This window comes from Gopherus evgoodei, chromosome 4, assembly GCF_007399415.2.
Source record: "Gopherus evgoodei ecotype Sinaloan lineage chromosome 4, rGopEvg1_v1.p, whole genome shotgun sequence".
Taxonomy (NCBI): domain Eukaryota; kingdom Metazoa; phylum Chordata; order Testudines; family Testudinidae; genus Gopherus; species Gopherus evgoodei.
The window spans coordinates 33,049,642-33,063,722 of record NC_044325.1 but is presented as its reverse complement, the minus strand read 5'-3'; the positions used below and the strand labels follow the sequence as shown (position 1 = coordinate 33,063,722).

The following is a 14,081-nucleotide window of genomic DNA, read 5'->3' as shown; positions in this document are numbered from 1 at the left end:
GGCGGGTGCTCCAACTGTGGTGCAGGCAGCACAGAAGCAGCAGGAGTCTTATGTTTTTTAACCCGCGGGGAGAGGGAATGGTGCCGAGCAGACATCTGTGCCGGTGACGGTCGGTGCTGAGGGGCCTTAGCGGTACCAGTGTGATCCGGTGCCGAAGAGATGCTTCTGCCGGATGCGGACTGTCCGGCACGCGGTGCTGAGGGCAGAGGAGTAAGAGCTGCCTCCATCAGTAGCTGTTTGAGATGAAAGTCTCACTCCTCCTTCGTCCAGGGCTTGAAGGCCTTACAGATTCGGCACTTATCTGAGAGATAGGATTTCCCGAGGCACTTAACACAGGAGTCGTGGGGATCTCCCGTTGGCATTGGCTTGCGGCAGGCTGAGCTTGGTTTGAAGTCCGGTGAACCGGGCATGGGCCTCGGTACCGGGTACGGGGAAGGGGCTAATCCCCAAACCCCTCTCAATGATGAATACTAACTATATTATAGAACGAGTAAAACTAACTACTACTATAGAAATGATAACTATATACACAAGAATTAGTAAGAGAACTACGAGTAGCTAGGGAAGTGGAGATCAGCTAAGCCGCGCTCCACTGTTCCAACGACCAACACGGGCGGTAAGAAGGAACTGAAGGGCCGTTGGGTCGACAGGGATATATATCCGGCGCCATGGTGGCGCCACTCTAGGGGTGACCCAGCCGACCCACCGAGTGTTGCTAGGGTAAAAATTTTCCGAACGTGCATGCAGTGCAAGCACACCTAATTGGAATCGATATGAGTAAGCACTCAAAGAAGAACACAAACTTGTCTCAGCTGAGGGTTCCTTAAATTGAGGGAGAGGCTGGTGACTCTGGGATCTGTCCATGTTTTTGCCCATCAAGTCCAGATTTTATTTCTGCTCCTTCTCCTTTTCTTGGGCCTCTTGCTCTTTCAGCTCCATGGCTCCCAAGCGGGCAGCTGTTTCTATTTCAGCTTCTCAGGCTTGTTGGAGGGCTGTTTTTTCTTTTTCATTCAGCTCCATGGCTTGTTTTTGGGCAGCTGCTTCTCTTTTCTTTTTTCTTCTCAGCTTCCAGGGCTCACTGGAGGGAAGCTGTTTCTTTTTCCTTCAGCTTCATGACTCATCAGTGGGCAGCTTCCTGCTCCTTCATTCTCATCTCAGGTGCCAGTCTTAGTATTCATGTTCTTTGTCCTTTGCTTTTTTCTCCAATCTGGCCAATTCCAGGTTTGCAATTGTTTTGCTGGTGCTCATATTTATGTTTTACACTGGATTAGATAAAACTGTGTTTAAACTGAAGTGTCTGAATAACTATTTGAAACAATAAGCTGGCATGTTTCTTTAAAATACGTATACTGTCCAGGAGAGAGCTAGGCAGCACAGGACACAGTTCTGGGGGAAAATCTAGGACTGTTTTAGTCATTCTGCAGTATAACCAAGGCTAGTGATAGCCAAAGTGTAACCCAAGTGTGGCTGGCATGCTGCACTTATATACAGACATTCAGGATGTGGCTTGCATGCTGTTTGTGGCCCAGATGGGAGCTACTTCAGCAAGGAATTGTAATGCACCCAGGGGTCACACAGCTGCTCATTAGTCTGGATTGTACCCTCGTATGTCACAACCATACCTTATGAATATAATTTATAAAGTAACAATGGACCTGAAATACTGACGGAAGAAGTAAATTGTTGAGGAAAACGTAGTTAATGCAAAGGAAGATTAACTCACGTTGTATTCTAGAGTAACAACTTCACTTTCCCCTCCTGTCCCCCGCACCCTGTGTTTTCTCATTTACATCTGGAATTACTGTGCAATTACATATGTATTAATAAAGATGAAGCTCAAATGCTTTGACAATGACAAATGGCACACAATCCGAAAAGTATTTTTTGTAGGCACCTTACAGGCAATGTGTCAGTTTCTATGCAACATTCCACCTACAGACACTATAAGCTAAGCTGATATCTACGGTTAAATCTTGGATCCCCACTGATCATTATTCCACTATAAAATGGCATATTTGTACTTGTGACAGTCTGGTGACGTGAATGAGCAGAGGGCAATCAACTTCTCATTAAGCAGGTATCTTTTGATTGGAAAAGAATGAAACTAATTTCTAACTAACAAGATACTCTTATTATTTTGCTACTTATTGAAAGTACATCCCTCTACTTAAGAATTGAGATTCATCAGGTTTTGGAAAACAGATATGGTTACTGAGTTTCATTACTGTTTTCCAGTCAGGCATCAGAACAGATCTCAACAGATGGTATTCTGGTAAATGAATAATCCTGGAAACATCTTTATAACAATACTAAAACTGGTATTCCAAAGGGAGTCAGATGTTTAAAAAATACCACTAATACAGATTTTCCTTCACCTTTAATTATTTCTTTTTTTTATTTTCATAAGTCAAATGTGTCAATATACTGGTGCGCCTAAATCATCCATCATCCATTTTGATTCGTAAGTATACCATCACTGGTAACAGTTATGATATTTCAAAATCTCTTTGGAATACTAATTTCATCTTTATCAGTTTCTTCAACTTTTTTTTTTTTTAATTCCACCTTATTTCCCTGAATCGTTTCTCAAGACAGTTGCTGATGTAAAGTTTAATATAAAATATTTAGTCACAAAATAGTATTGCTTTTGTATGCACATTGTGGCAAGAATCATTTTTTTCAATAAAAACTATACCATCTTCCATAAAATCCTACACATCAAGATTTGTGATGCAGAACAAAATTACACAGGGTGAAACAGGTACCAGCACAACAGTGAGATTATATTACATCAAAAAATTTTTAATGGTCCCAAATATATACTCAACAACTAAGCATACACTCAGGGGGGCAAAATAAAATAAAATAAAATAATGACACAAAAAGTGACCACATCTAGAATTCCACTCGATCTTTAATCAAGAAGGGACAGACAAATCCCCCACCTCCAAAAAAAATCTGCAGTTTAAAGGGCAAAAGGGAACAGATAAAAAAAGAGGAAACTTTATATTCAGGCCCTCCCGCATAGAGGTTTTTAAAACCTGTTGCAGCTTGACTAAAATGTTCAGAATGTACGATTTCAAAGGCAGGTCTCTTTATACAAAGAAACTGCTGGCATTCTTAGTGAAGAATTATGGCAAGACAGCCTTTTCTTCAAAAGTCTCATACATTGTCCAAGAAAGCATATTCTGATTGTAGTAACTGACCAGCCAATCCAGAGTTCCATGAACACAACTCCTGCCCTGTTGGCTTTTTAGTTTTTCCATTTCCTTCCCTGAGAAAAGGGCAATGTGTGGTCCAAGCTGGAGAGCTCAAAGGCATAAGTCTTCCCCCTAAATGTAATATTTTCCCCTTCTTCTGCTCCTTTGAATTGGCACTTGATTAGCAGAAATCCATTTGTATAGGTTGATCTGTGTCATACACAGTAATTCACAAAAGATTGCTGCTTTGTTGTGTATTATTATTTTTAATTTGAAAAATTAGTAGTTTTTTTTCCTTCCCCAACTGGAATTGATATTAGACGGTTGCCATTATGACGACTCAAGTTTTGCTTTCTTTGACAAAGGTACAGTTTCTTCCTTATCTTCATCTTCATCATCCTCTTCATCATCATCAGGATAATCTACAAGCCCCACTAGACCTCCCTGTGAAGAAATACAAATAATTAAGATGTACACAAACATGAACCAAATATTGCTCAATCCCAAAGATACTAGAAAATGTTATTACAACAAGAATATTGATAAGTCTGAAGTTTTGTAAAAAAACCCAACTCCAATATGCACAAAAGCAATGTCTTTTGGAAGTGCTGATTACAATATGTCAAAAAAAAGTGTTCTACCCCTCCAAACAATCCTACCTATGGGAATAATTTGGGCAGAAATTAAAGAAAATGCAAACTACTTAGCGAAAAATTGTCATTGCAGCTCAATCTGTACAAAGATGGAAATTTCCTTTACCTAGGATAGTTGACTGGACTGCAGCAATGAGCAATCTGGCAGAACTTCAGAGACAATATGGAACACCCTTCAAATTGAATTATCAATTAGGATAATTTTATAACGTGGTCTCTTTTCACTAACACTAACTTAAAAGTAGTAATAGTAATTGTAAATATATGTTTATTATATGCAAAGTAGCTTTATTAATATGATGTGAAGGTTACAAAATGTAAACAATTTTAGGAAATTCAAAATTAGAAGTATCTCTGGTAACATGAACTCATCTACATTGAACATACTGACCAAAACATTTTAATTCAGATGTCTATGGTTAGGTACCTACATCTATATTTAGGCACCTAAATATGTGACTTGATCTTACCAGGTGGTAAGCACCCACAACTCCCACTTACTACAGTATTTTCCAATTTCTGGAATTTAGTCAACACATGACTACAAAGAATTGTGGGCACCACGCATCTCTGAAGATCAAGTCCCTTTCTTAGGTGCCTAACTTTAGACATCCAAGTTAGAAAATTTTGGCCATTGCATACCGAGGCATAAATGCAACAAGTATATTGTATACAATATACACACACAATATACAGTTGTATTTTATACAATATTACACTATGTATATATATCTATATAAAATAATGTGAGCAAATAACTTACTGAAAAACCTAATTCCAATGTTATTTCTAATGGGTGTATATAAGAATATAGTGATAATAGCATTTTTAGAGAAAAATGTTCAGAATCCACAGACATACTATTGTATTAAATTAAGAGAAAGATCTCTTATACAGAAAGATCATTGTTGCACTGTATTAACAGATAACCCAACAAATTGCACAATAGTAGTGTAAATAATAATCTTTTCATAGTACTGTGGACCATTTTACATTTAAAACAATAAGAATTCAAATGCAGGACCATATCTACAGCTAGATTTATTGCTTAGGGGATGGGATCGAGGAAGAGGGGTTGTCAGGATCAGGAAAAAGACAGTTACTCACCTTTGTAACTGTTGTTCTTCGAGATGTGTTGCTCATATCCATTCCAGTTAGGTGTGCGCGCCGTGCGTGCACGTTCGTCGGAAGACTTTTACCCTAGCAACTCCAGTGGGCCAGCAGGTTGCCCCCTAGAGTGGCGCCGCCATGGCACTCGATATATACCCCTGCCGGCCCACCCGCTCCTCAGTTCCTTCTTGCCGGCTACTCCGACAGTGGGGAAGGAGGGCGGGTGTGGAATGGATATGAGCAATACATCTCGAAGAACAACAGTTACAAAGGTGAGTAACCGTCTTTTCTTCTTCGAGTGATTGCTCATATCCATTCCAGTTAGGTGAATCCCTAGCCTTACCTAGGCGGTGGGGTCGGAGTGAGAAGTCGCGGCATGAAGCACTGCAGAACCGAAGGCCGCGTCATCTCTGGACTGCTGGACCAGGGCATAATGGGAAGCGAAGGTGTGGACGGAGAACCAGGTCGCCGCCCTACAAATCTCCTGGATGGGCACACGGGCGAGGAAAGCCATCGATGATGCTTGTGCCCTGGTGGAGTGCGCAGTCACATGGCCCGTAGGGGTGTGAGCCAAGTCATAACAGGTCCTGATACAGGACGTCACCCACGAGGAGATCCTCTGTGAGGAAATGGGAAGTCCTTTGATTCGGTCCGCTACTGCCAGGAAGAGCTGGAGGGATTTGCGGAACGGTATGGTCCTCTCCACATAAAAAGCGAGTGCCCGGCGGACATCAAGCGACTGGAGTTGTTGCTCCCTGCGGGACGAATGGGGCTTCGGGAAAAAGACGGGGAGAAAGATCTCCTGGTTGACATGAAAGGCTGAGACCACCTTGGGGAGAAAGGCAGGGTGTGGCCTCAGCTGTACCTTGTCTTTATGGAAGACAGTATACGGGGAATCTACCGTGAGGGCCCGGAGTTCCAACACCCGTCTGGCTGAGGTGATGGCCACCAGGAAGGCAGTCTTCCAGAAGAGATAGAGCAGGGAGCAAGTGGCTACCGGCTCAAATGGAGGGCCCATGAGCCGAGTCAGAACCAGGTTGAGATCCCAGGTAGGGGCAGGGGGTCGAACTGGGGGTAGAGACGTTCTAGTCCTTTCAGGAATCTGGTTACCGTAAGGTGAGAGAAACCGAACGGCCATCTCCCCCCCGGATGAAAGGTGGAGATAGCCGCCAGGTGAACCCAAAGGGACGATATCGCCAGGCCCTGCTGCTTGAGGGACCAGATGTAATCGAGAATACTGGCGATAGAAACCTCCATAGGGAGGGAACCCCTCTCCGTGCACCAACAGGAGAAACGCTTCCACTTGGCCGAGTACGTAGCTCTAGTAGAAGGTTTCCTGCTGCCCAGTAGTACTTGACGTACAGGGGTAGAGCACCGTAGTTCTGACCTGGTCAGCCACTCAGGAGCCACACCGTGAGGTGTAGAGACTGGAGGTCCGGGTGATGGAGCTTGCCATGGTCCTGGGTGATCAGGTCCAGGTAAAGGGGCAGAGGGACTGGGTCGGTCAGAGACAGGTCCAGCAACATCGGATACCAATGTTGTCTGGGCCACGCTAGAGCTATCATAATCAAGCGGGCCCTGTCCCTGCGCACCTTCAGAAGGACCTTGTGGATAAGCAGGAACGGAGGGAACACATAGAGCAGGTGCGTCATCCATGGGATAAGGAAGGCATCCGCTACCGACCCTGGTTCCCGCCCTTGAAAAGAGCAGAACATCTGGCATTTCCTGTTCCCTCTGGACGCGAAGAGGTCCAGCCGGGGACAGCCCCACCTCTGGAAGAGTGAGAGGGCGATGTCCGGGCGAAGGGACCATTCGTGCGAAAGGAAGGATCTGCTCAGACGGTCTGCCAGCGTGTTACGTACTCCGGGGAGAAAGGAAGCCATGAGGTGAATGGAGTGGGCTATACAAAAGTCCCAGAGCCGCACTGCCTCCTGACATAGGGGAGAGGATCTTGTGCCACCCTGCTTGTTGATATAGTACATGGTTGTCGTGTTGTCGGTGAATACTGAGACACAGCAACCTTGAAGCTGATGGGAGAAAGCTTGGCAAGCAAGGCGGACCGCTCTCAACTCCCGTATGTTGATGTGGAGGGCCACTTCCTGAGGAGACCACTGGCCCTGCGTCCTCAGGGTTCCGAGGTGGGCCCCCCAGCCCAGGTCTGAGGCATCCGTTGTTAGGGATACCGAGGGTTGGGGCGGATGAAACGGGAGCCCCGCACACACTACGGACTGGTCTAGCCACCACCGGAGGGAATCCAATACCTCCTGGGGGATGGTGATAACCGCGTCCAGCAGATGCCTGGCTGGACGGTATTGTGTGATAAGCCAGGACTGGAGGGGCCTCATGCAAAGCCGCGCATAACCCATAACAAAGGTGCAGGCCGCCATGTGGCCTAAGAGGGTTAGGCACGTCCTTATAGAGGTCAAGGGAGCCGTCTGTAGACGCCGAATGATGGCCGACAGCGTCTGGACAGCGGCAGAACGGCCCTGGCCAAAGGGGAGTCCAGAATGGCCCGATGAACTCTATCCTCTGCGTGGGGAGCAGAGTGGACTTGTCCACGTTGATAATGAGGCCCAAAGCTCCAAAGAGTCTGCTGATCTTGCGGACGTGGTTGCAGACCTGCGACTCTGACGTGCCTCGAATCAGCCAGTTGTCGAGGTAGGGGAATATGTGTATGCGACTGCGTCGAAGATATGCAATGATGACCGCCATGCATTTCGTGAATACCCTCGGGGCCGTGAAGAGGCCAAACAGGAGGACCGCAAATTGATAATGGTGGCGGTTGACCATGAACTGAAGGAAGCGTCTGTGTTGCGGAAAAATGGCTATATGAAAATAAGCGTCCTGCATGTCAAGGGCGACGTACCAGTCTCCAGGATCCAGCGATGGGATAATAGTCCCCAGAGATACCATGCGGAACTTCAACTTCACCATATGTTTGTTGAGTTCCCACAGGTCGAGGATGGGTCTGAGGCCTCCCCTGGCCTTGGGGATCAGAAAGTAGCGGGAATAAAACCCCTTGCCCTTCTTGTTCTCCGGAACCGCCTCTATGGCTCCTTTGTTGAGGAGCGCCCGCACCTCCTGAAGGAGGAATTGCTCGTGAGAGGGGTCCCTGAAGAGGGACGAGGGTGGGGGGAGGGAGGGAGGGTGTGAAATAAATTGCAGACGGTATCCCAACGGTCGGAAGTTATTTGGGTCCACACCGGGAGGAAGAACGAAAGGCGGTTGGAAAACGGGGGGGACGGATCCGTGGGGGAAACTGGTACAGCGTCCTCGGGCGTGCCTTCAAAAAGAAGGTTTTGGGCCAGGTGGGGCTTTAGAGGAGCCCTGATTCTGCCCCCCTTGGTTGCCCGATTGTCTGCACCAGCCATTCCTGCTTCGGCGTCTACTAAAGTCTTGCCGCTGGTGGTACTGGGGATATGGCCGGCGCTGCTGTTGCTGTTGGGCCGGAAGGGTCTGCGCTGCGTCCCGGGCGTGTGCATCCCTAGAGGGCGCATGATGACCCTATTGTCTTTCAGGCTTTTTAGCCTGGGGTCAGTCTTCTTTGAAAACAGGCCCTGACCTTCAAACGGGAGGTCCTGGATGGTGTTGGAGCTCCGGAGGAAGGCCAGAAACCTGTAGCCAGGAGATGCGGCGCATTGTAACCCCTGAAGCCAGAGTTCTGGCGGCCGAGTCTGCTGCGTCCAAGGATGCCTGCAATGAAGTTCTTGCGACCTTCTTGCCTTCATCAAGAATTGCCGCGAATTCTTGACGCGCATCCTGAGGCAACAACTCCTTGAACTTATCCACTGCTACCCAGGAGTTACAGGCATAGCGACTAAGGAGGGCCTGTTGGTTAGAGACCCTGAGCTGGAGGGCGCCCGCTGAGTAGACCTTCCGGCCTAGCAGGTCCACGCACCTCGCCTCCTTGGACTTCGGTGCTGGGGCCTGCTGCCTGTGGCGCTCCCTCTCGTTCACAGACTGCACGACGAGGGAGCACGGGGTTGGGTGTACATGCAGGTACTCATATCCTTTGGAGGGTGCCATATACTTGTGCTCCACCCCGCGTGCAGCAGGAGGGATGAAGGCCGGTGATTGCCAGATGGTATTAGCATTGGCTTGAATAGTCCTGATGAAGGGAAGGGCGACTCTGGTGGGAGCATCCGCTGAGAGAATGCTCACCACAGGATCTTCGATTTCCGAAACCTCCTCAGCCTGCAAGTTCAAGTTTTGCGCTACACGCCTGAGGAGGTCCTGGTGCGCCCTGAGGTCGAGTAGGGGAGGACTGGAGGATGACGTTCCCACCACTGCCTCATCGGGGGAGGACGATGAGGAGACCCCTGGTAGGAGCGGGTCCACGGGGGGCTCCGTCTGTACCAGCGCCTCTGATTCTGGAAGGAGCTCAGGGTCCTGCTGGTTAGATCGGTCTTCCCCCGCCGGAGAGGGGGGAGGGCGAGACAACAAGGCCTCCAGAGCCCTGTGCTCAGACGCCACAGATTGAGGTGGAATGTGTTGAGGGCCCTGGGCTTGATGGTACGCCCAGGCCGTCCAGAAACCCCACTGATGCGGTCCCTGATCCTGCGGAGGAGGGTCATGGAAGAGGGCCGTGGGTCTGTCCGCGTCTAGGGTGTACATGCTGTATGTCTGTGATGAGACAGATGGCTGCCAGGAGGGCCATGGTGGGGCCGAATGTGGCTGGTAGGGCTCCCTCGGTCTCGACGATCTTCTCGGTGCCAGGGACTGGTACCGGGAATCATACCGGTGCCGGGATCGGGACCGGGACCTGCCACCAGCGCGGTGCCGGGAGGTCGACTGGGACCGGGACCTGCCACCAGCTTGGTGCTGGGAGGTCGACCAGGGTGCTGACCGCCTACGGGAACGGCTCCTGGACTTTCGGTGCCGGTAGCGGCGACTCGATCCAGACCGGTGCCGGGAGTAGCAAGACTGTCTGGAAGATGACCGGAGCCGCGAGTGCGACCGGTACCGCCGAGGGGAGCAGTGCCGGGACTGCGACTGGTGCCTGGAGCGAGAACGTCCACGGTGCCGGGACCTCGAAGGGGATCGGTGCCGGCTGGGCGAGTCCAGAGACGGCGCTCACACTGTCGCAGGCTTGCCTCTAGATATAACCCGCACCGGGGGTACTGGGGGTTGAGGCTGGGTAGGCTCCGTAAGAGCAATTAGGTCCCGCGCCGAAGTGAATGTCTCTGGCGTCTAAGGGACCAACAGCTCAACCCCAGATCTTATAGGGGAGCTAGGAGGGACCGGACTCGACGGACCTCCGGGGCCCAGAGTCGACGGAATCCCTGCTGGTGGTGCTGCGGCAGAGGTAGGTGCCGGGTGCTCCGCTTGAGCCTGCGAGGATGGAGTCGCAGACTTCAAGGGTCTTGCGTCAGGTCCTGGTGCCGGGGAAGGTCGGTGCCGGGGCGTCTTTCCGGTGCCGGAGCAGAGCCGGCGCTCTGCGTCGAGGCCACAGGGTTAAGTGCCGCTTCCATCAGGAGAGTCCTTAACCTCTGGTCCCTCTTCTTTTTTGTCCAAGGCTTAAAAGCCTTACAGATGCAGCATTTGTCTGAAATGTGCAATTCCCCCAGGCACTTCAGACAGGCGTCGTGGGGATTGCTGGTCGGCATCGGCTTTTTGCAGGCCGAGCACTGTTTGAACCCCGGCGAACCAGGCATGGCCCCGGTGCCGGGCGCAGGGAAGGGCTACAGCCCAAACCTGCTAATAAGTATATACAGCTATACTACAATTAACAATAACTAACTACAATTTACAACTATCTACAACTATGAGAACAGTGAAACGAAGGAGAGCTAGGGACGTGGAGGACAGCTATGCCGCGCTCCACAGTTCCAACGACCGACACGGCGGTAAGAAAGAACTGAGGAGCGGGTGGGCCGGCAGGGGTATATATCGAGCGCCATGGCGGCGCCACTCTAGAGGGCGACCTGCCGGCCCATTGGAGTTGCTAGGGTAAAAGTCTTCCGACGAACGTGCACACACGGCGCGCACACCTAACTGGAATCGATATGAGCAATCACTCGAAGAAGAACTGTCAACAATCTAGGTATTGTAGTTAAAGTTCACTTTTGATCTGGCTTTTCAGCTTGTGAGTGAGTTATAAAACAAAAACTAATTTATAGAATACTAAAAAACAAGGGCAGTATCATTCCCCTAATATCTGTACATAAAGGGGAGTTTTCTCCGAGTAGATACTGTTATTCCAGAACAGAACCATTAGTTTCCTTTGTGGCACTATCCTACTCTCCCATGTTCCTCCAAATACTCAGTGACCCATGCATGCAGAGGGGTAGGCAGATGTGCAGTCCCTGTATTCACGAGCATTCAAGAGCAACTAATGTAAGGAACATCCTAAAGGTATCCAAGTTTTAACTCTGCTCTGCTGCTAGGGAGTGCAGCAGGGCTACCAGAGGCTAGTGAGGGAACAAAAGCCTCCACATGGATAGGGAATCTGTTGGAGACAGAGTTAAATTCCATGAATACTTGATCTACTGCTTCTTCCATGGGTGGGACAAATCTGCCACCCCTCTTACCTACAAGATAACTCAGAGGACACATTTTTAAGGGAATCTCACATTAGTTCTCTTTCCAGTCAGGATTCCCTGCTGCAGGTATACTATGACTGGTAGAAAATTTTTTTTAGTAAGACAGAACAAAAATGAGATTGGAGGTGAAGAACAAGCACCCAGACTTTTAAAAACTGATGAAATGGCCTCATTTCCAGGTTTCCGGGAGAACACATGACTAGAGAAAGATCCAAGCAACTTTTCAGAAAAGGAAGAATTCAGTACTAGTCGGTACTGGTTTTCTTAGTTGGTTTCTATTACCATGAAATTCTGCTCTCCATATATTCTTTTCCCACTGTGAAAACCGATCTTGATAATACACAAATGTTAACTACATTTTTTCCTAAAATTATATTTAACTGCATTTACAAATATAGTAGTGTTGGTGTTTTAATATGCTTCTTCTGGATATTTCATACAACTACTAATAATCCTTTTTAATGATTTTTTTAAATTAGTTTAGTGTGCTGCCTCTGAAAACTGAGTCAATTGAAAAAAAGCTGAAATTTCTTTCAAAGAAAAATTTTAATAATCACACGTGTTGTGGCATACAGCAACTGTCTCCAAGAATATATGGCCACAGCTAATAAAATAGCTGTAGGAGTCTCGACACTGCTGTAAGAATTGCTGCTAGGGACGTATATTGGTATGCAGTAAAATTTGGTAATATTTCCATTAACTCTTTCAACAGCAAACTATTTCTGCCTCCCCCACCCCAAGTATTCCTATGCAACCCAATGAAAGTAGATTGCTTTTTATAGTCCACAATAAAAGTAAACGAAAATGGAGAATACATTAAAAAAATACTTCTTACTTAAGATTTTTTTTTTTAAGTGGTGCACCAACTTGTGCACAAAAATTTATTTAAATACTCCTTTTGTTTATATTAGGTCAAGGCTCTTCAAAAGTGCCAGAGACCAGGAAAATGTACAAAAGGAAATAACTCAAATTTATGTAGGTGATTAGATAGGCTTTAAATTTGCTAGAATAAAAATTTGACCAACGGCAGCTGAAAGATACCTTGGTAGTAATAGCTGCCATCTGAGATGTGCTTTTAGAAACTGATCCCGGTGATCCTGGTGATCCTGGCGATCCTGGAGAACCAGACAAGTTACTTGCAGATGACTGGCTGGTAAGGTTAGTTTTTGTACCACTAGAGAAGGAAAGTTTGAAACTTGGGCTCTGACGACCTGTAAGATTAGTTTTCAGAAGGACCTCCTTTTCTTCACTCTCTTTCACTGTAGAAAAGAAATATACTTTTGAGTGATACCCCAGTGACTTTTGTAAATAAATGTGAGTTATGAAATGTTTAATAATTTTGCTACAAAAGCTACATCTGTCTAACTTCAATTGTATCTTGGTGGAAGGAGATAAATGACTATATTTTTATAGTAACTTGTATTATTATAGTGCCTAGCAGCCCTTGTCACAGACCAGGACCCCATTGTGTTAGTGATATTATTTGTTGAATGTACAAAGAAGCTGACTAGATATAAATTAAGCTAACAGCATATGGACAACTTAATTATTCAGCTGGGATTTTCTTCATTTCAGTCCTTTAAGAAAAACAGGCCAATTCATTCAGAGAACATAATTTTCTCACTTTTATGCCTTTAAACAGATATGAATAAAACCTAAAATGGTTTGAGTTTAGTTGCATGTAGCAAGTTCTAAAACTAAAAATAAGGCTTTATATGACAATACAGGCAAACCCTTGACTATAGTAGAAATAATACTTCCTTAAAAACAAGCCCAGGCTTTCATTTAAACTAGATACACTGCCATTCTCCTTCCAGTCACTTACATTTTTTCCTTTCCATGAATTTACTAATAGGGTCCATAATGTCGTCTTCATTTTTAGTTTTGTCAGAGGGGGGCACCACTGCTTCGCCATCTTCCATATCATCTTCATCACTATTAAACCACATTTCCTCCTCATCCTCTAGGGTTCTCGCATCTCTGCGGTATCTATGATTTCTCAAGATGGAGCGCATGCTGTGGAACAAGTAGGTTTTAAGGATTTTGACACTCAAGTATCACTTAAATTTACATAAATATTGGAATAAATCAGCACAGCATAGGTTTACACAATTTGAGCTTATAGACAAAAATAATGTGATAAAAGAACTATCAATATTTTATTTTTTTTAAAAATCAACCTGAAACCAGTACATTTATTTACTTCACGTGGACTACATAAAGAAATCCAACAAGAGAAATTTTTGTAGTATATAGCACAGTAAAACCTCACTAATAAGCACATTCACACATACATCATCACATCAAGGTGCTTTAAGTCTTTAAATTACTAAGAATAGTCTAGTACAAGTAAATTGTGGAGTATTGTCATAATACTGATCTACAATTGCCAAAATAAACAAAGGATATTTTTAATGTATTATCGTTGTCCTATAGTGCAAATTATACATACTTGATTGAATTTTCATTTATCAGTAAATACAAATGTTATAACAACAGATGTCATGAACGAGGTGTCAGTATTGTCAACTCTCACAATTTTATTGTGAATCTGACGGTTAGCATATATTTTTGAA

At 46.2% G+C, this 14,081-nt stretch overlaps 1 protein-coding gene across 2 annotated transcripts in view; it reads right to left on the bottom strand.

The window, feature by feature from the left end:
• Window positions 1-2,595: 2,595 nt before the first annotated feature.
• The window catches only part of PPP4R3A (protein phosphatase 4 regulatory subunit 3A), an 86,882-nt gene continuing 75,396 nt past the window's right edge, over window positions 2,596-14,081 (bottom strand). Inside the window, exons 13-16 of one of the 2 annotated variants that reach the window (XM_030558914.1) lie at window positions 13,331-13,521; window positions 12,547-12,764; window positions 3,960-4,026; window positions 3,554-3,644 (exon numbers count right to left, since the gene is read on the bottom strand). In XM_030558914.1, coding sequence (XP_030414774.1) covers window positions 4,006-4,026; window positions 12,547-12,764; window positions 13,331-13,521 — 430 coding nt within the window. In that variant the 3' untranslated portion in view covers window positions 3,554-3,644; window positions 3,960-4,005. Of the gene's footprint in view, window positions 3,645-3,959; window positions 4,027-12,546; window positions 12,765-13,330; window positions 13,522-14,081 lie in introns of both variants that reach the window. The other variant, XM_030558912.1, reaches the window with a different exon arrangement.